Source organism: Gambusia affinis, linkage group LG01, assembly GCF_019740435.1.
Source record: "Gambusia affinis linkage group LG01, SWU_Gaff_1.0, whole genome shotgun sequence".
Taxonomy (NCBI): Eukaryota; Metazoa; Chordata; class Actinopteri; order Cyprinodontiformes; family Poeciliidae; genus Gambusia; species Gambusia affinis.
In genome coordinates this window covers 35,267,100-35,287,451 of record NC_057868.1, presented here as the reverse complement: position 1 = coordinate 35,287,451, position 20,352 = coordinate 35,267,100, and the positions used below count along the sequence as shown (strand labels likewise).

Genomic DNA, 20,352 nt, shown 5'->3' with positions numbered 1-20,352 from the left:
GTTTTTATGAATTTAACTGAAAATATTCACAGTGATTCATGTTTCACCTTTCCACACAGAAAGCTGCAACAATCACTTTCAGTCGGCGTAAAACGATCTGCTGTTCTGCACTTTGAAGCAAAAAAAAAAACAAACAAACAGAAAAGCGGCTCGACCGGATTTGAGTTTCACATAAGTGGGATTTAATTAAGTCCTGAAGAAAAGTGTTGCTTTCTGCTTCGCACTCTGCTTTCCTGGTGATTGTTGCTGCTGCACACAGAGGATGAGCTGCTGTGAAAGCTTTACGGAGAAGCTGGAGGCGTTAAGAAATGTCCTGTGGAAGCGCAGCGGAGAGCAGAGGGTGGGTAACTGAGATTCCTCTCTTTTCGTGGAAAATTTCACCACAGCATCCAAGAATTAGCAGGACAAAGAGCAGAAACAAAGTCTGCACTTTCTGGGAGATTTTCCCTGTTTAGGAATGTTTTACCACTGATTCGACTTGAAGAAATATTTTAAATTACTCCAGAGATTCGCTTTTTCTTTCTCCTATAGAAGAAAACGGCAAAAACACAAAATATTACCAAGTAATTTTGATCTAGTTTCTGGTGAAAATCCCTTAGTACACTTGAAAAAAGACTAACTTAAAACTAACCGTTCAGCAAGAAAAAGAGGCTTTTTTAAAAATTAATGATTCCTTAATATTAACAGATTCACATTAATGGGGAAAAATTTCTTCCATTGGCAGATTATTTCACTTATAGCCAGACAATTTTCCCCACATTATAAGTGAAATAATTTGCCAATGGAACTAGTTATTTATAATCAATATTGTGGAATATTGATGATATTCACTCCTTTTGTCTTACTTCAAGTATGCCAAGATATTTGCACTGGAAACTAGACATTGGAAACTCTTCTCATTGGTGAGATTTTGTGACGTTTTGTTAGATTTGTTCCATTTTTAACAGTAAACACGGACGTTTTTCTCCCCAGTTTAACGCTACATGTTTTTTTTTTGTGTGTGTAATAAATGACACCGGTAGAAAAAAACTTCTTCATAAAATTTCAGTGAAAAATCAAAGAAGTATGTTTAAAGTTATTCAGATGCAGCTATAAAATATAAATCTTGTCCTTGGTCCCGAAGCTTGAATTGAACCTGAATTCACATGTCAGATTGATAATTGCTCCAGTTTTGACCGTTTTATTTAGCAGAGTCATAATGTGAAGCTAGTTTTGTTTGTTTTACCCCAACTCTCCACAAAGCTTATAAAGTGTTGATGGGAATTTATGACTATTCTACCCAAAGCACAATAGTGAGGTCAGACACTGATGTTGGACAGGAAGGCCTTGTTCTAATTCAGCTGAAAGAGCTTGTGTCGGGTTCGGATCTCGACTCTGTGCAGGTCAGGAGGTTCTGAAACCTTTCATTCATGTCTTTATGGAGTTTGCTGTGGTTGTTTTCACACCTGATAGTCCAATAATCTTGGTTTGATTATGGAACAAAATTGCAACATTTGGAATTTATTTACCCAGAATGCTCTGCCCACTTCCTGCTTTTGGAGCTTTTAGCCAGACCCGAGTTTGCTTTCCGGTCCGCTTCAGTGTTTGACTGCTCATTCCCCAATGAACCGGAGTTTCTAGAGAAACAAACTGCAGTTTCATTAAAGCGGACATGAAGCAATATTGGGCCATCTCCAAGCTTTTTCCACAAGGATGATTGACAGCGCTAAGACCCTCCTCCTGGCTCTGATTGGTTGTTTCTAGTTATCACTGGCAGACGGCAGATTTTTTTTATTTTTTCAGATTATCTGTCTCATGTTACACTGTCGGGTCACAGTGACAGTTTCAACAAATATGTGAAACCCAAACTGTTTATAAAAGTTGCTTGCAGCAGATTGACCTCCTGTCTGTCCTCTCTCTGGTCCTCAGGGATCGAGGCGGATCCCTCTGATGAGGAAGATCTGCTACGCCGTCGGAGGCGTCCCACATCAGGTCACATCTGCTGCCATCGGGATCTCACTGCAGATTTTCCTGCTGGATGTTGTGCAGGTGAACGTTTAACTTGTTAACACAAAACTCTGACATTTTATCCTCACCTTTGGGGATAAACTCCAAGATATCAGCAATTTTCTTCTCTCAATTACTTTTTATGCAATAATTTTTCATTGGCCCTCTAGAAAATCGTAGTTCCTTTTCTCTCCAAAAATCTCCCAGAGTTTAGAGGAAACTAGTTAAAATTACTGTTACATTTGAGTAACGTTTTGCAAAAAAAATTATTTTAAGAGTAATTTTATAATTTGTACTTTTACTTTATTACTTTAATTTTGAATCATTGTTACTCGTTTGAGTAAAACTTCTGGATTTTCTACCCAGTGAATGAAAGACAAACATGTTTTAACCAAAAATTCACCAGTCAAAAGTTTTTTTATTGAAACAAACTGATTTGGAAAAATATTCTTTTGACAGATCTTATTTTATAATTATGTTATCTATATGAATTATTTTCATTTTGTCTTTAAAATACTAACATTTTGTAGAAATGTAAGTTTGGTCTAGCTGATGTAATTTTTAAATATAAAATAATTGATATTTTGATTATTTAACACTAAAGTAGTCTTTTTACCAAATACTTTTTTTACTCTGGTAATTTCTTACCACTTTTTTCTTTTACTCAAGTGAAAATAAGTACTGCTACTCTTGAATAAAATTTTTGGGAACTCTACCAAACTCTGCAAAAACAAAATCTTACCAAGTTTTTCTGGTCTAGTTTCTAGTGGAAACATCTCGGTACGTCTGAAATAAGAAAACTAATTTGTAAGAAACTTTTCAACAAGATGCAAGAGTTTGTTTTTAGTCAATAATTTCTTAATATCGATGAAAAATACTTGTTGTATCGGCAGATTATTTTACTTAAAACATCGTCTTCCTGTAAGTGAAATAATATGACAATAAAATAAATAAAGATTAAAAAAAAATAAAATACAAACTCCTATATTTTGCTGAAAAGTTTCTTCCAAGTCAGTTTTGTCTTTTTTTGAATTGTAGTAACATTTCCACTGTAAACTGAACCAAAGACACTTGGTAAAATTTTGTTTTTGCATCATCATCTTAAAAAGTGTCAAAAATAAATGAATGTTTTAAAGGTTTTCACACATCTGTAAAAGTTATGTGCTGTTAATTGTCTGTAATTTCTGCCCAGATGAAGGCCTCCTCTGTATCTCTGATCCTGTTTCTCAGTCGGGTCTGGGACGCCGTGACCGACCCTCTGGTTGGATACCTGCTGACCCGCAGTACCTGGACACCCATCGGCAAACTCACCCCATGGTCAGTCAGCTGCTGATTAAACCACTTATTCTGGAAATGTTCCACCATTTTTCAGTTCCTGAGAGCCACAATCCTGCAGCTTTCAGATTCATCTGTCACATCAGGGACAATCCTGAAAGTCGCAGGATTGAAGCTCTGCTGGAGTTGGACGTCCGGGATTTGAACCTTCACCTTTTCGTCTGGCAGGCTGGTTGTTTCCACTCCGTTCGGCATCCTGTCCTACGTGCTGCTGTGGTTTGTGCCTGCAGACTCCATGTCGGAGGCCGCCTGCGTGTTGTGGTTCCTCACAGTCGCCTGTCTGTTCCAGACGCTCATGAGCGTAAATATCTTCAGTTTCCAGTTCATTTGAAATAACTTTTCCTCCCCAAGGATCAACTTCAAGGCACACGAGTATAAATCGACTCAAACGTGAAAAACTCAGACAATATCTGGGTTTTATAAGCCTGGCGGGCCACCAGGCTTTACTTGTGCCCCCGCCAGGCTGAGCATCGTTTCTTTATTTTAGTTTTTACTAATGTTTGAATTTTTTAAGACTTTATAGCTGGTGATCATCTGTCAATCTTCCAATAACACAAATATGTTCACATTTTTGTCAACTTTAAACATTTAACTGAAAACATGGATGGATTACCACCAGACTGCAAGTTTTGAGGGAAACCCTGAATTTAATTCATAAAATTCACACATGCCAATGAATGTCAACAGTAACACAAAGATAAAGAGTAAATTTACTTAAAGCTCCTTTATTTTCTATAAATTTCATCACTACAGACGTTACAAATTAACTGTTTATTTTATATTCCCTTAGCTTCTCACTTTTTCAATTAAATTCAGTTCATTCATACAGCACTAATTCACAACAAATGTTTTAAAGCACTTTACAAAAACAATCATTTCCATCCACTCAAACACTCCAGTTGATTCCAGTTAAACTCAGTTTATCGTTAAAGTACTTTATTAGAGGAGGGCATTTATTGCATTGATCATAAGAATATTTATGGTAGAAACACCTGGCAGAATGAAGTGAGATGATATCTTTGGCCTCCAGGATATTTATGATTTTTTTATTTAATCTCTAAAGTTTAATGTTCATCGTACCCGAGATGTCAAACTATCTCCAGAAAAAGTTTACCTGTTCCCTTAAAAATTTAACACTATACAGCCAAGATCCAATAAACAAAATTGGGCAGAATGTTAAAGTACCAACATCGCTCACAGAACCAAAAGAAAAGGAGAAACGGAAACTTAGATGAATTATTTAACACTCTTTGTTCTGGAGAAGGTAAATAAAAACCCAACCAAGAAGGAAGAAGCTGCCGACTGGAGGGAAGAAATCTTCTCTAATTACTAATGGGAAGTAAAACATTGATAACTGATCATCTTGGTCCAGATTATTATTAATCCAAAATATTTAAAGCCAAAGGGCAGCCTGTCACAATGAGCAATAAATAAATAAATCACATGACAAATTAAAAATGTTATTGCAATAAATTATATTGTTTTTAATACCATTTTAAACTAATAATGGCAATGGCGTAAAAAGACAAAAACACATTCTCAAAATGTTTAACTCTAATGAACATTTAACACTAGAACTGAAAGACATTTAAAATATCCAAAACAAAAACTACAAATAAAAGTAATTATGAAGTCTTTAAACAAAACTATCCTTTAAAAAAAACCGGTTTAGTTGAGACCAAAACACTTTAAGATTTTATTCATCCAGGTTTTGGTAGAAAGGATCAAACCTTGTAAATGGAAATTGAACTTGTCTTAATTTATGATGCGATTAATTGATTTGATTACTGTGACAGGCCAACCAGAGGTGCAGGTATTTTCTCCAAGAACTGGAAAAAAATACCAAAAATCAAAACGTACGTTACAAGCAGCAGAAACCCTACATACAGTCTTCAGTTGTTAATTGATTAGATTTATGCAGACAGGATCAGTTTTAGTCCTGAAGCTGCAGAAGGAAGAAAAAAAAAAAAAGAAACGAGACGAACCAAGAGGACGACGACAGCAAGACGGGTTCAGGTCTTTAACGACTCAGAACGAATAGTTTTCAAAACCTCACACTAGTAAATATCACTTAAATTACAGCAAAATACCTGCAAGATTCTTTAAGGAAGATTGCTGAGAGAGTTTCAACTCAAAATGGAGAACTGGATCAGGACGTGTCGCCCAGGAACATTTCCAGGGTTTCCTCAAGAAACACGGCTGAGCTGAGACCTCAAGGGCCTCAACTATAAACCTTAAGCTTAATTTGTCTTTACTGTCAATGGTGCAAAAAAAATTATTAAAATGACCCTTAGCTTGGTGAGGAGCAAATAAAGCCTGGTGGCCCGCCAGGCTGATAAAACACTGGGAAACCCTGACTTCTGTCGATTGTTCGAGTTCTAACCAGGAACTCCCGTCTATAGATCTAAGCTAGATCTACAGATCCAGATTAAGCCTCTGATTGCTCCTAGGATCTCTAGGACACTCGAACCCCTCCACCACGATAAGGTGGCAACCCACGGAGGGAAAAACTAAAACCAGAAACAATTTAACTGATCTGGAGAGAGGCCTGAAGGTGGCGCTCTAGACAAGACCTTACTGGCGATTAACTGGTGAAAAATGGCTGCCTTCAGCCAGCTTGGTTCTGGTTCTGTTGGTTTATTCACGTTTCTTTCCTTACAGACATTGACTGACATTGTTTAAGCTGAATTACAAAGTTTTATTACATGTAGGGTCAAACATAACAGTGAGTAGGAGAACCTAACCCATCAACATGAAGTACTACTGGTATAAAATGTTATTTTTCTCTCCATAGAAGCTGCACCTGGTCGGGCGTTCTGATTGGCTGTGGTTTCTTCCCGGAGGAGGGCATTGGCTGACATGATGCTGCCATCACCTAACCGTTCTCCTTCTCCCATTGTTAACTCTTCGCTTCCATGAACATGGAAAGTTCTCCTGTTCAATTCACCTGTTGCGTTTCTGCTCCGTTTTCTCTCAGCTCCAGTTGGTCTTAGCAGATGGCTGCTGGTACCGAGCCCGGTTCTGGTTCCGCTGGAGGTTTCTTCCTGTTAGAAGGGGAGTTCTTCCTCTCCTCAGTCACCAAATGCATGCTCAGTGTGAGGGTTTGCTGTAAAGTCAACGACTCAACTTGGGTGATTTGCTGCCGCCCCCTGCTGGTTAGGAGGAGTGAATGCTGTAAGTAATGACTATGCAGTCTGCTGGGTTTCCTTTGGTACAAACTTAAACTACTTCAATGACTAACTGAACCTAATGCACTGAAAACTAGAATCAATAGGAATTTATGACTGAATTGAGATTACTTTCTGAAAAATGCCTCAACAACATTGTTGTGAATTAACAATATTTGAAGGGTTTTTTGAGTTGGTTGTTTGAGTTTTGAATGTTTTTTTTTTTATTATTTGGTTGTTGGAGTTTTGAAGGGTTTGTTTTTTTGAGTTGGTTGCTGGAGTTTTGAAGGGTTTTTTTGAGTTGGTTGCTGGAGTTTTGAAGGGTTTTTTTGAGTTGGTTGTTTGAGTTTTGAATGTTTTTTTTTTTTATTTGGTTGTTGGAGTTTTGAAGGTTTTTTTTGAGTTGGTTGCTGGAGTTTTGAAGGGGTTTTTGAGTTGGTTTTTAATATTGGTTGTTGGTTTAAGTGTTTTTGTTTTTATATATTTTGTATTGTGCCAATTCACAACAAATGTCATCTCAATGCACTTTGTGCCTGAACTAAAATTTCAATTATTTAACAGTCCAATGAGCCCAGTTAATTATTAAAGCAGTTTATAAAGTTTGTACCAAAGGAAACCCAGCAGACTGCATAGAGTCATTACTTACAGCATTCACTCCTCCTGACCAGCAGGGGACGACAGCAAATCGCCCAAGTTGAGTCGTTGACTTTACAGCAAACCCTCACACTGAGCATGCATTTGGTGACTGAGGAGAGGAAGAACTCCCCTTCTAACAGGAAGAAACCTCCAGCGGAACCAGAACCGGGCTCGGTACCAGCAGCCATCTGCTAAGACCAACTGGAGCTGAGAGAAAACGGAGCAGAAACACAACAGGTGAATTGAACAGGAGAACTTTCCATGTTCATGGAAGCGAAGAGTTAATGGGAGAAGGAGAACCGTTAGATGATGGCAGCATCATGTCAGCCAATGCCCTCCTCTGGGAAGAAACCACAGCCAATCAGAACGCCCGACCAGGTGCAGCTTCTATGGAGAGAAAAACAGAAAACCTGTAACCCAAACACACAACAGCAGATAGAGACAGATCAGAACAACAAGACATTTTAAATATCCAAAATAAAAGTAAATTATGAAGTCTCTAAACAAAACTGTCCAAAAAGAAAACAAAAAAAGTCCATCCATCGTCGAAGGAGAAGATGATACAGGAGGATTCCTGAAAGAGAAAGCGACGGATGCAGGTTTCAGGTCAAACTCTTTAACTCGGAATGAAATCGTCACTTTTCAAAAACTCATTTATAAATATCACTTAAAATACCTGCAGCACTTCTTGATGAAGATTGATGGGCCTGTTGGTAGGATGATGAAGGTCTTTTCCGCCTGTCAATGGAGGGTCGATGAAGGGCGAAATCAGAGACGAAATTATCCAGAAGGACAATGGGACAGGAAGACAACAGGAGGGGTGCAGGTTTAAAATCACCACTTTAAACAAAACCTCACTTAACAACAGAGTACCTGCAGCATTTCTTGAGGAAAACTGCTGATAAGGTTTTAAATCTAAATGGAAAAAGGGATCAGGAAGCATTTGCCAACCCTGCTCACCTGGGAACACTTGCCGAGTCCAGTGGTAAGGTCACAGAGGTCACTAAGGTCATCCATCAGCAGGGTGGCGAAGGTCTTTTCCATCCGTCAATGGAGGATCGATGAAGGGCGAAGTCAGAGTCGAAAACAAGATGATCCATGGTCATCCATCAGTGGGTGGGGGATGAAAGGCTTCTCCGGCAGTTGTTGATGGCCGATGAAGGGCAAGATCAGAGACGACAAGATGATCCAGGAGGATTCCTGAAGGACAACAGGACATGTGCAGGTTTAAGGTCAACCCTTTAACAACTCAACGAAATCACATTTCAAAAAGTCACACTTGCAAATACCACTTAACAGCAAAATACCTGCAGCATTTGAGGAAGACTGTTGAGGGTGATGGTAAGGTCACTAAGGTCATCCATCAGTGGGGTGGCGAAGGGCTTTTCCATCCATCAATGGAGGGTCGAAGGGGGAAATCAGAGACGAAATCATGATCCAGGAGGATTCCTGAAGGACGGCACACGTTTCAGGTCAAACCCTGAAACCTGTCTGAAAGACTTTTCCCTATGGGTTGTTACACACTTTATCACAAACAGAGAATACAAGATCTGTTCTGGTCATTATACCAAGACCAGAACACCAAACTTTTATATAGCCTACCGTGTTTTTCCTGTGTTGAGCGAATCAAAGTTCTGGTTGTTGCACCCAAGACCAAAACAACTTCCTTTGTTACCAAATTCCTTGAACTCCTCCGATGACTGTGTTTGCTACCAATGTCCATGCACTCAGCCGATGACTGTGTTTGCTACCAATGTCCATGAACTCAGCCGATGACTTTGTTTGCTACCAATGTCCATGAACTCAACCGATGACTTTGTTTGCTACCAATGTCCATGAACTCATCCGATGACTGTTTGCTACCAATGTCCATGAACTCATCCGATGACTTCAAGCCTTAAGGAGTGACTACAGGAAGGAGAAAACCACATTTCCTGGCATTGGGTTCACAGTCCAGTGCCCTAGCAACCATCTTGACATCCATATTTTCCACCAGTCCAACACCATCTGGTGCCTTCAGAGTCTCAATCTCAACAACAATTGCTGATCAGCATCCATCTTCTCAGTCCATATACCACGTGGTATTGATAAGGCCTCAAATTCACAACCATGAGCTCAAAATTACCCTCCATTACAGACATACTGAGGAGGCATGTGGTGACAGTGGAAAGGAGAAACTTCCCTTTAACAGAAAGACTTTCCAAAAAAATAAATAAACACGTTACCAAACGGTTAAAGGTTACGTAAGCTTAAGCCATTTCTCATACTGGATATCCATGTGGTGAAAGCGGAAAGGAAAAATCTTCCCTTTAACAGGAAGACTCCCCCCAAAAAAAATTTTAATATTCACACTGTATAAATTATTTAAGATGGTTTAGTAAACTAAGTAAGCTTAAGCCATTCATCATTTTGAGGATCCATGTGGCAAGAGTGAAAAAGAAAATGCTTCCCTTTAACAGGAAGAATTTCCAAAAAAGATCACACTGAACAGATTTAAATTTGTTAAAAGTTGCACAAGCTTGTGAAACGTCGCATACTGAACATGCATGTAGTGACTGTGGAAAAGACAAACTTCCCTTTAACAGGAAGACTTTCCCAAAAAAATAAATAAATAAATTTTAAACAAAAAAAACCAAATCGGTCAAGAAGCGCTTGCTAAAAGTTACGCAAGCTTAAGCAATGTCTCATATTTGATATATATGTGGTGGCAGTGGAAAGTAAAAACTTCCTTTTAACAGGAAGATTTAAATAAAAAATAAAAAAGTTCCTACCCATTTAAAATGGTTATAAGTTATACAAGTAAGCTCAAGCAATGTCTCATACTGAGGATCGATGTGGTAACAGTTGGGAGGAAAAACTTCTCTTTAACGGGGAAGAATTTAAAAAAGGTTCACACTGTATCGGTTATTTAAATTGGTTAAAAGTTAGGCAATGCTTCATACTGAACATGCATGTAGTGGAAAGGAAAAACTTCCCTTTAACAGAAAGACTTTCCAAAAACAAAAATAAATAAATAAAATAAACCAGTTATCAAGTACCGGCTAATGGTTACATAAGCTTAAGCAAGGCCTCATTGAGGAGAGCTGTGGTGAAGAAAAACCTCCTTTTAACAGGAAGACAATCCAAAAAAAATAAATAAAAACTGTACCAATTATTTAAAGTGGTTAAAGGTTAAGTAAACTAAAGCAATACCTCATATTGAGGATGCATGTAGTGACAGTGGGGAGGAAAAGCTTCCCTTTAACAGGAAGAACCCTCCAGCAGAACCAGAAGTTGGGTCTGTATGAAAGGCCATCTGTCACTACCCCCGGGGGATTGGAAAGGACAGAATAAAGAGATACAGAAGAAGAAAAAGAGCTGCTCCAGCAGAATTTCTAAAGGAGAAATGAAATATTTAGTTGTAGTTGAAACTTCTTTAGTGGCTTATCTATGAGAAAAAATTAGTTAGATGAAACACAAAGTCAGCCAGACGCTTTATCTACGAGGAAAAAAAACTGGGTTAAAAACAGATGCAAACACAGACGGGTTCCAGATCTAGAAGGAAAACATGAGTAAATTTCAGCCGAAAACCTGCAAAGACATGGTGGGTTAGTGTATACATTACCTCTGTGACCTCTGACCTGCAGCTCCAGATCTTTCTGTTGACTGTCGTCCAGAAGAAATTAAATTGCAGGAGTCCGAGTCGTCGTCCAGAAGAAATTAAATATCGCAACGCCGCAGGTTGACGCAAAAATAAAATCCGTTTTTACGCTTGAATTTAAATTATTGTTGAACGTAAATGAAATTTGTTTGACTTTTTGATATATTGAAGTATTGACCCTATCTTTGAAATATTTGATTAAATTTCAAATGTTAAGTAGATACAAAAAATAAAAAAGGTATGTAAAAATGATCACTAATATGTAGGTATGTTATCAATGTTTATGATAGTGATATTTATTAAGCTGAATCACTTCCTGCAGCCTCTAAACTGCAGTTGCCAAATCATTGGCAGCCATCTTTCTTTTCCATCACAACTGACTTTCAGCTATGAACTTGAAATTCCAAAAAGCTAGATGGCATAAACCTCTACAGGTCACATGACCACAGCACACAAAACCCTAAAGACAGAAGGATTAACAGCAGAATCCTTCTCAGCTCATGGACTCTCAGCAGAGAATCAAACCAAGAGGCCTAGCGTTGGCCTTCAGCAACAGCGGTAGCATCCGCAGCATAGCACAGCAAAACCCAACAGCTCCTACCCTGAGATGTCTTCTGGACCCGCCATTGGAACAGTTCTTTGACTTAACAAACCTTTGATGGGTTGGGCGGGGTCCGCCAGGCACCTTGTAGCGATTCCTCAGCTTGACGGAAGCGATCCTCATTTTGATTGAAGGGAATCCTCAGCTTGATTGAAGATTATCTTAGTATATCCATAATCCATCTGCTGCTAGTTCCAGACGCCATATTGTCCCTCCTCAGATCGGCCAAACAATCCGCCGCCGAGACGCCGTGGGCCAAACAATCCACCGCCAGACGCCATGTTCCTGTCGCTCCTCGTCTGCTGCTCTGTTTAACCACAAACAATGGTTTCAATGACTTCAGAGACAAAAAAAAGCAAACAACTTCGAATAAGGTTTCTGAAAAATAACTTACCGACTAACAAATGCAGCTATTTCAAACATGGCGCTCTTGACCTACTCAAGCAGATCCCTCAGCAGGTAGGCCCCATCAACACGGAGACAATTTCAAATAGATCCGCATAAGTTTTGAGTCATTTAGGTTGGGCGTCCACGCGGATTCTGCGTCTTTTGAGATCAGAAATGAGCATTTTGTGATCCACGTGCCAGGATGGATGAATCTGAACGCTGGTTTCATGTCTTCCTGCGACCAGGTGCAAGCCGCGCCTTAATTTAAACACTGACGTAGAAAATGCGCCATATTTTATATCCAGGATGGCGCATGCGCCTCACAGAAACAACTCGCCATTGGCGGGTTGCCAGATTTGTTAGTTTCCACCCGTAAAGCCTGCCCACCTGCAAAAGGAAAAAACACTATCCAAATCTCAACCGTTAATAAAATTCGTGTTTATAGCACTATAAGTTTTATTCATAATCTATCCCTAATATAGACGATAATAATTTAGAGAAACAATACAATTTTAATTTTGTATTTTATAATTTAGGACTGGAGAAAATATTCTTTTTAAAGTTTTGAAACGTACAATTTTCTAAGAACAAGCCAGTTTATTTTTAATACACTTTTAGACTAATTTAGAAAAACGTGAACATTTTTTATATATAGAACTATGTTTCTAATATATTTTTTCCCTAAAAGCTTAATACTGAACTGTTGCTCAAGTGGAGAGTGAAAAGTGCCAAATGTCAATAAATAACTTATAAAATGATTATTTAAATGTATCATTAATTTATTAAAACTTTTCACTCTTCATATATTCTTATATTTTATACTAAATTGCTTATTAAATTTTTTCCAATAAAGCTTTGTGAAATACGTTTCTCTTTATTTTTCAATATAAGTCAACAGATCTTATTTAAATGTTTGGCTTGGATTTAAAATCACAAACTTCTTGTCGTTCTGATGTTTCTGAGCTAAATGAACTTTATTTCCTGGTCAGGACTCTGTCAACAGAGAACTTATTGTCAGACAGTGGTGGTGCTAACAGGAATGGTGCCCTGGGCAGGCCCCTTTTTAAAGCAATCACCCATACTGAGCATACGCGTTTTGTTCCCAATAAATTTTTAGATTTGACATTTTTTAAAGGTTTATTCACTTTGGAATTGTAAGATGGATGAAACAAGCTTTGTCAATCTGACATTATACGTGTGGCTAATTTTCTTACTTTCTAAAATCCAAGTCCAAAAATTCCTGCAGGTCGTATGGTTCTAGAGCTTTTCAATGCTTAAAAGTTGTTTTATGTCACATATCTAGTTTTGTATGTGAAAAGTTGCTAAGCAGTAAAACTGACTTTTAACACAAAGATCTGGAAATTAAAAAAAGTTGCCATATATAGCTCAGCAGATAGATCAGAAATCTGTTTGGAGCCACTGGAATATCTTAGTTTATGGCAAATTTAAGCTCCAAATGAAGCTGCTTAAGTGATATTATCTCTCATTAATTAACTAATAAAATAAAATCAAATTAATAACAGAAGGTGTTATTCCTCCGGGAACTTCTTCGCCATGGTTACCGAGTTTCTCCTTTGCTGTCAGCTGGTGTCATGTTTTCCCCCTGTTGTCTGTGAGCAGTGCTACAACGTCCCCTACGTCTCGCTGAGCATGTCCCTCGGAGGACGTCAGAGGGACAGAGACTCTGCCACTGCCTACAGTAAGAGGAACCGCTGTCACTCACCAGCTAGAGTCTCAGAGCCACTGGGCTGCATCTGGAAACGTTTATACACCCCAGTCAAATTGGTGAAAAGTAACTTTATTACCTTTAATGGGACATTTTGTTCTTCATAATTTAACCAGAAATGGGGAAAAATGTGAACAACTTTAAAATACCTCACTGAACTGATCACAGAAACCTTTGAGTTGTCTTTCCACAGTAACAACATACACACCGAAGAGTGTTGTGGTTAGTTCAGACTAGTAATTTTTTAGTCTAGTGCATTCACTCACTTGACCAGTCAAAAGGAAAGCTAGATTCAAATCAAAAGTATTTGATTAAAGGTTTCCTCATTTATTGCCCCTCTTTTTATGTTTTTTCTTTATTGTTCTAAATCAAATTTTTGTTGCACTGAAGCTGGAAACTTTCATATATGATTGTCTTAGCACAGGGGTGGGCACTCCTGGTCCTGGAGGGCTGGTCTCCTGCAACTTTTAGATGTATCTTTACTTCAACACACCTGAGTCAAATAATGAGGTCATTAGCAGGACTCTGGAGAACCTGACTGCACTTAGGAGGTGATTCAGCTATTGGATTCAGGTGTATTGGACCTGGGAGACGTGTAAGAGTTGCAGAACACCGGCCCTCCAGGACCAGGAGTGCCCACCCCTGTCTTAGCTTGTAGTTCTAACTGGGATGTTATCACCTACTGGGTTCACTCCAGACTTTGCAGTGCGTTTATGGTGTTTTCCTCCAGGAATGAGCGTGGAGATGACGGCGCTGCTGCTGGTGTCAGTGATTCAGGGAAAAGTCGTGTCCGTGTTCAACGCTGAGAAGCAGGAGGCCTGTGAGCATCTGGACCAGGTCCATCAGACACCTCACAGCTCATCTGCGCCGCAGACTGCCTCTCTGCATGAAACGGTACTGGAACATTAAAATAGAGACAAGCTTAAAATAATATTTATAGAACAGGCTTGGCAACTTTGAGCTTCTATTATACTCACAATATCCCAGGAAGATCTTGTTACCCTGTAATTTACTTTTATTCGGCTGGATGAAGGCATTGTTGCTTGTTCAGGTATTATTCCTACAGATGTTGTAGTAATATAAACCGTTTATACTTTCACTTTGGAGAAATATGCATTAAAAAGTCAGTAGGGTTTCATGGAAGCTGCACAAGAATTAGAAGAAAATCTTGAAAATCTGCTTTGATCAACTCTGATTGTTGATCCACAGGTCAAATACTGAAAAATAAAATATTTTGTGCTCTTCATTAAATATGTCAAAACCGAAACACTGCAAAAATAAGCATTTTTGTCTAGTTTCTAGTGCAAACACACAAAATAAGGCAAAAGTAACTTTAACAAGTAACTTTTCAGCAAAATATATGAGCTTGTTTTATGTAAATAATTCCTAAATGTTTATGAAAAAATATTAATCTTTATTAGTGCTTCACTTACAGGTTGGTAAAATGTTTTGGGAAAAGTGGAACTGGTATTTGTTAATCGATATTAAGTAATCATTTACTTAAAACAAGCTCCCACATCCTGCCTACAAGATGTGGCAGTCATCAACTTGTAAGTTAGTTTTGTCTTATATTAACTGTAGACCTAAAATTCTTGGTAAGATTTTGTGTTTTTGCAGTGGCTCTCATCCAGAATATCAGATCATAAACAGTTTAACACATTTTTTAAGTTTACTAAATATCAGGTAAAAAATGGGGACATACCATTTCATGGCTAGATCTCCTGATTTCTTAATTTTCTGATTAATTAAAAGCTTCTTTGTTTAACAAAGAAACTGTTGATGATTTTTTTAATGCTTTTTTTTTTGGGAATTAATTAAATCAGCTGCTCAGGAAGTGAAGCATATTGAATGTTATGCTGCCCTTTTAGCCTCCATCTAAGGTGTGATGAAGCTTTAATGTCAGTAGATTAAATGTTGTATCATTACTTCAGGTAATGACAAAATTACTTTTTCTATAACTTTACCGACAGCCACAGAAATATTAAATGGGACCTTTTATGCAAAATTCCCATTTTGCAAATTTTTTATACTTTCATTTGGGTCTCTGCTGCTTCTGAAAACAGCTGAGGTGCTTAAGAAAACCACTAAGAAGTTTTTTGGTAGTAAATTAATGGTTTTTAGTGTCTGGAAAACGAGCCATTTCAAAACTTCCCAAATGTTAAGTCACAATCTTTTGGCAATATGCTGTTAACTGGCTATTGCATTTGAGCCCAGCCCCGTTACCTGGCAACCAAAGTGAATATCCAGCATGTTTGGTCAGCTGGTTTTACTATTGTATGAGATGTACAATGGCTGCTAAAAAAAATAAGTGTTTTGTTGTTGACTTACCATTCAGCTGGATTCTTGTTGGTTGTGCGTGCATGAAGCGCCACTTCTGCTTTTCAAAGATGTACGTTGGTAAAATTGTGTTGGGGGTTTTTTTCTCAGCAATTTACATGTACAAGAACCAAGTTTGAGTTGGGGATTTAAAGTGACAAGACACCCTGAAACAGCTCATTGTGAAAGCAGCCCAAGAGGGGCATACTAAAATCTCTTTATGTAAGAATGATTTTCTGCATAAAGAAAAATGTAATGAAAAGCCTGTAGACCTGCCCAACCTGCTCAAGGAACCACAGCAGGTGAACTTTAGGTTACATAGAAATTCCAGATTGTGTTTAGTCTAACTTTGTAGACAGCAAAACATGAATTACTCATGAGATGCACTTCCTGGTGTTTACTTTGCCTCCAGCAAAAGGCTTTCCTGACCTCAGCCGGGATCACGGGTGGCTTGTTCCTCCTCAGCAGCCTGGTTCTGTTCTTCGGTGTGAGGGAGCAGCGGCACGGGTCAGTCCAACACGGTCAGTAGTCAGACACTGCAAATACAATGCTCATTAAAGTGCCATTTGGTTTTTGTAACAAGACAAGTTTTAATATCAGACAAAAATAACACTTTTAAATATAAAACACAGTTTTTAAATGACGAATTTATCTTATTAAGGAGAAATAATATCCAAACTATCCTGGCACCATGTTAAAATGTTATGACGCTGTTGTTTTAACAGGGTTTTTTTTAATTATTATTTTAGATTTTAAACAAAGCCTCTTTAATATTTTATAGTAAACTGGGCCAATTATAATGTCAGACAAGGATAATATTCTTTTCAGAATCATATTAATTCAACCTGCTCACATCAAAGGGCATTGGATCATAAATAATCACTGTGAGAGGTTAAAGTCTGGACTTCGCTGCAAAAACACAAAATCTTACCAAGTATTTCTGGTCTAGTTTCTCATCAACACCTTAGCACACCTAAAATAAACCAAAGCCAGGTTTCAAGTAACTTTTCAGCAAGAAATATGAGCTTGTTTTAAGTAAATAATTCCTTAATATTGATGAAAAAGTTCTAGCTCTATTGGCAGATTATTTAACTTATAAAAATAAAAAAAATTTTCCATGTTATAAATTAATTTATCTGCCAATAGAACTACAACCTTTTCCATCAATATTAAAACAAGCTCCTGTTTCTTGCAGCAAAGTTATTTATGAGTTAGTTTTGCCATATTTCTAGTGTACTAAGACATTTGCAGCGTTAAACTACCTCATTCATTAGATTCTGACAAAACAACAACAGAAATAGATACAGTGTGTTTCTTACACCACTGTTGAACCTCAGTACACCTCAGTGATGATTTTATATTGTGTGTTTTTGTTTTTCCAGATGCTGATGAACGAACCCGTCCGTCCTATCTGAGCTCCCTGAAGATGCTCGTGTGTCACGTTCCTTACCAGCGACTCGTGCTCAGCTTTGTTTTCAGTGTTCTTGCTTTTCAGGTGCAGTTTAGGATCGCCACTCGTTTCTATTTTTACTCCTGTTAACTTTTTGTTAGCTCAGCTTAGCTAACAAAAAGTTGGATTATTTTATACACATTCACACTTCTAATACCAAAATATGTGTTTGAAGAAGAGGTAGGGAGAAGTATAAACTTATTTAATTTTCCTTAATATGTCTTACTTTTCTTCATGTTATTTTTTCAAGATGAAGGTTATAAAAGTCCTATAAGGTTTTCTTCTCCTTTTGTTTATTTTCAGATGTCTTTGGGAAACTTTGCCTTGTTTTGCAGTCATGCTGCTGGACTGGGAGCTCATTTTCAGCTCCTCTTGCTGGTTCTGTTGGTAAGACTGAAGTTGATTTTAACTTCATTTTATGAAATGTATCTTTTATTTGTGCGTTTAAAGCATTTTTAAACTTCCCTAGATTTCTGCTTCAGTAGCAGTTCCACTCTGGCAATTTGTCCTTCTGAAAATTGGGAAAAAGTCCACAGTTTTCATTGGACTTTCAGTAAGTCTTTTAAAGTCATCTGCATATTTAGTGTTTCTTTTTGTCTCTAAAAGCCTCTTGTTTTCTCTTGCAGCTCTTCATCCCAGCCGTGATCACAGTTGGCTGCGTTCCCAGCAGCCTCCCGGTTTTCCTGACCATGTGCATCCTGATGGGACTCGGCGTGGCGACCGTGTTCCTGCTGCCTTGGTGAGTCAACCGCCCGGCTAAATAAGAGCTCTAAAATCATTTCCAACGCCTGCCAGATCTAATTTGTATGAAAACTGAATAAATTATTCATCAGGTCTGCCAAACCAGCCAGTGATGAGTCCCACAGAAACTTTTAGCCTTCCCTAAAACAGAAATGTAATTTTTATGCCCGTATTATGCAGGTCAATGCTTCCTGATGTGATAGATGACTTTGCTTTGAGACATCCCTCATTTAAAGACCTGGAGCCTCTGTTTTTCTCTGGTTATGCTTTCTGCAGTAAGCTAGCAGGAGGGCTAGCTGTGGGACTGTCAACCATGACATTACAGTGAGTTTCCCCTCTATCCACTCTCTGTGCCTTTCTTATTCGTGTGAATTGTTTTGTATTTTCTATCTGCTTGTCTGCAGGGTTGTGGGTTACAAAGCAGGTGCGTGTAACCATGGCGATGAAGTGGTGACAGCTCTGGTTGTGCTGTTTTCTCCAGCTCCTGTCACACTTCTGCTGATTGGGATGGGAATCTTTCACACCTACCCAGTCAATGAGAGGAAAGGCTTAGAGCTGAAGCAACAGAAGTATGAGGCTTTTTAAAAATGTCTCTAAATATTTTTCTTTATTGTGCATCAAATCATGTTCACAGAAGATTATGGCCACCGAAAAAATAAAAATTCTGACTTTAAAGTCAGAATTCTGAGATTAGGGTCAGAATTCTGAGATTAGGGTCAGAATTTTTATTTTTATTTTTTCGGTGGCCTTAATCCTCTTCTGTATCTTCCGTACCCAGCTCTAGAAATAACTTTCACTGTTTTACACGTGTGGCAGCCATATTGGATTGTGAGACAGCATTGTAAATTCAAAGGATGTTCATTTTCCATTTTCCGCCTTAGAGGACAGAAAATTTCACTTCCAAGTACAATTAGAAAGTACCAACTTCAGTTAACATGAAAATGGTTGATCTGGTTCGAAAATAATGCTGTTGCCACTTTAAATTCACAAATACCCTGTTGGTCATTTCAAAACGTCTCATGCAAAACAGAGAACAATAAAAAACTGAAATTAAATGTAACAAAAGGCATAAAACACTATTGTACTGTTAAAAATTTGTTAATTTGATTTAACTCCTTGGCTCTAACTCTAAGCTGAATAGTAAATGTTTTTATTTTTATCTTATGCAAAGCAATAAAGCCTCTTCATCACCAGCAGACCAAAGAGAGTTCTCTGAACCAGAACTGTCAACAAACTCTCAGCAGTCTCATCCTGATGACCCAAAACCGGACAGATTTCACAACTGTGATCCAACACCATGCTGGTTATCCACCTCCTCGACTGTAGCGGGCAGCCTCCGTGGGAAAAACGCCAGGAACATAACACAAGTAAATCCTCAGTGGCGAAAACCGACGAGCCTTCCTGATTGGTGCTCAGAAGGAAGTGAAAGTTTCCCTGGAAATGATGGTGGACAATCACATGTCCGATCCAAGGTGTCCTGGGTGTAAATGTGGTCCTGAGTAACCACTGATTCGCCTCTTTTCTCTGTAAAAATCTGTTTCAGCAGCTGATTATTTAAGCTTTGTTTAACCTCCATGTTGTTATTTCATTTAAGAGTGGAATTCCAATCTGAAGAAGTTAAAACAATTTCAAATTTAATCTTTTCAGAAACATTTTTGATCTATCAGGAATCTCCTTTTCACTAAAAAAACAACAAAATGTTACCAAGTATTTTTGATCTAAGTAGGTTCAAATATCTTGGCACACTTAAATATGAACAAAACTAACTTGGAAGTAACTTTTCAGCAAAATTTAGGGGCTTGTTTTAATTAAATAATTTCTTTAAAAGTACTAGTTACAGTGGGAGATTTTTTTTCATGTTTCCCATGTTATAAGTGAAATAATCTGCTTGTGAAGCTTGCACTTTTTCATCAATATTAAGGAATTATTTCCTATAAATTGCTGAAAAATTACTTGAAAGTTCATTTAGCGTTATTTCAACTGTACTAAGATATTTGCACTAGAAACTAGACAAAAACATACTTGGTAAGGTTTTGTTGTTTTTTGTTTTTTTTCTTGGGTTTTCTTGTAGATTTAATCCTAAATTAATATCTTTACTTGTTTGTATCTCCTTATGGCGCTTTTTGTCGTTATTTAGCTTGAAATATTATTGGTTTCCTGTTTTGCCGATTGATGCTTTTATTTTGAAGGGACCACTTCCGGTTCGACTATTGGCAAAGGCAGCTTAACAAAACGGTGAAAGATAAGTTGTAACAGAGATGATGAAATGTGTATTAAAAGCCCCTTTGATGACTGCACAACGTATTTTTATCATGTTAAATAAGAACATGTTTTAAATATTGTGTAACTAAAACCCTCAAATGTTTA

At 37.9% G+C, this 20,352-nt stretch overlaps 2 protein-coding genes and 1 long non-coding RNA gene across 6 annotated transcripts; 2 read left to right on the top strand and 1 right to left on the bottom strand.

The window, feature by feature from the left end:
- The first annotated feature begins 262 nt into the window (after positions 1–262).
- On the top strand, positions 263–14,077 carry mfsd2al2 (major facilitator superfamily domain containing 2a-like 2). Its single transcript, XM_044140616.1, has 6 exons — positions 263–340; positions 1,909–2,028; positions 3,179–3,303; positions 3,490–3,622; positions 13,373–13,451; positions 14,052–14,077. Exons 1-6 carry the CDS (start codon positions 263–265, stop codon positions 14,075–14,077), a joined length of 561 nt encoding a protein of 186 aa, XP_043996551.1.
- Positions 7,483–12,083, bottom strand: LOC122839679. 2 transcript variants are annotated; one of them, XR_006372087.1, is made up of 6 exons: positions 11,760–12,081; positions 8,727–11,672; positions 8,432–8,573; positions 8,085–8,324; positions 7,801–7,862; positions 7,483–7,698 (listed from the first exon to the last, which is right to left on the bottom strand). It is a non-coding gene; the product is annotated as an uncharacterized LOC122839679 (long non-coding RNA). The 2 variants fall into 2 exon arrangements; XR_006372086.1 differs by having other exon boundaries at positions 8,432–11,672; positions 11,760–12,083.
- LOC122839656 (sodium-dependent lysophosphatidylcholine symporter 1-like) lies at positions 14,044–20,282 on the top strand. Of its 3 annotated transcripts, none has more exons than XM_044131457.1 (9): positions 14,044–14,372; positions 16,207–16,315; positions 17,177–17,289; positions 17,548–17,631; positions 17,714–17,797; positions 17,871–17,983; positions 18,166–18,309; positions 18,390–18,554; positions 19,157–20,282. In XM_044131457.1, the coding sequence occupies exons 1-9, from the start codon at positions 14,148–14,150 to the stop codon at positions 19,470–19,472; spliced, it is 1,353 nt and encodes a 450-aa protein (XP_043987392.1). In that variant the 5' UTR covers positions 14,044–14,147; the 3' UTR covers positions 19,473–20,282. The 3 variants fall into 3 exon arrangements, with proteins under 3 accessions (XP_043987392.1, XP_043987410.1, XP_043987401.1); XM_044131475.1 differs by having other exon boundaries at positions 19,180–19,337; XM_044131466.1 differs by lacking the exon at positions 18,166–18,309 and having other exon boundaries at positions 19,157–19,803.
- The last annotated feature ends 70 nt before the right edge of the window (positions 20,283–20,352 follow it).

What these genes read in the sequence shown, in the direction of transcription:
- mfsd2al2 (XM_044140616.1), top strand. Translation starts at nt 263, where the DNA reads ATGAGCTGCTGTGAAAGCTTTACGGAGAAGCTGGAGGCGTTAAGAAAT. An exon ending in TCCTGCTGGATGTTGTGCAG is followed by an intron (nt 2,029 to 3,178) that starts GTGAACGTTTAA and finishes ATTTCTGCCCAG; the next exon opens with ATGAAGGCCTCCTCTGTATC. An exon ending in ATCGGCAAACTCACCCCATG is followed by an intron (nt 3,304 to 3,489) that starts GTCAGTCAGCTG and finishes TTCGTCTGGCAG; the next exon opens with GCTGGTTGTTTCCACTCCGT.
- LOC122839656 (XM_044131457.1), top strand. Translation starts at nt 14,148, where the DNA reads ATGTTATCACCTACTGGGTTCACTCCAGACTTTGCAGTGCGTTTATGG. An exon ending in GCACGGGTCAGTCCAACACG is followed by an intron (nt 16,316 to 17,176) that starts GTCAGTAGTCAG and finishes TTGTTTTTCCAG; the next exon opens with ATGCTGATGAACGAACCCGT. An exon ending in ACCGTGTTCCTGCTGCCTTG is followed by an intron (nt 17,984 to 18,165) that starts GTGAGTCAACCG and finishes CGTATTATGCAG; the next exon opens with GTCAATGCTTCCTGATGTGA.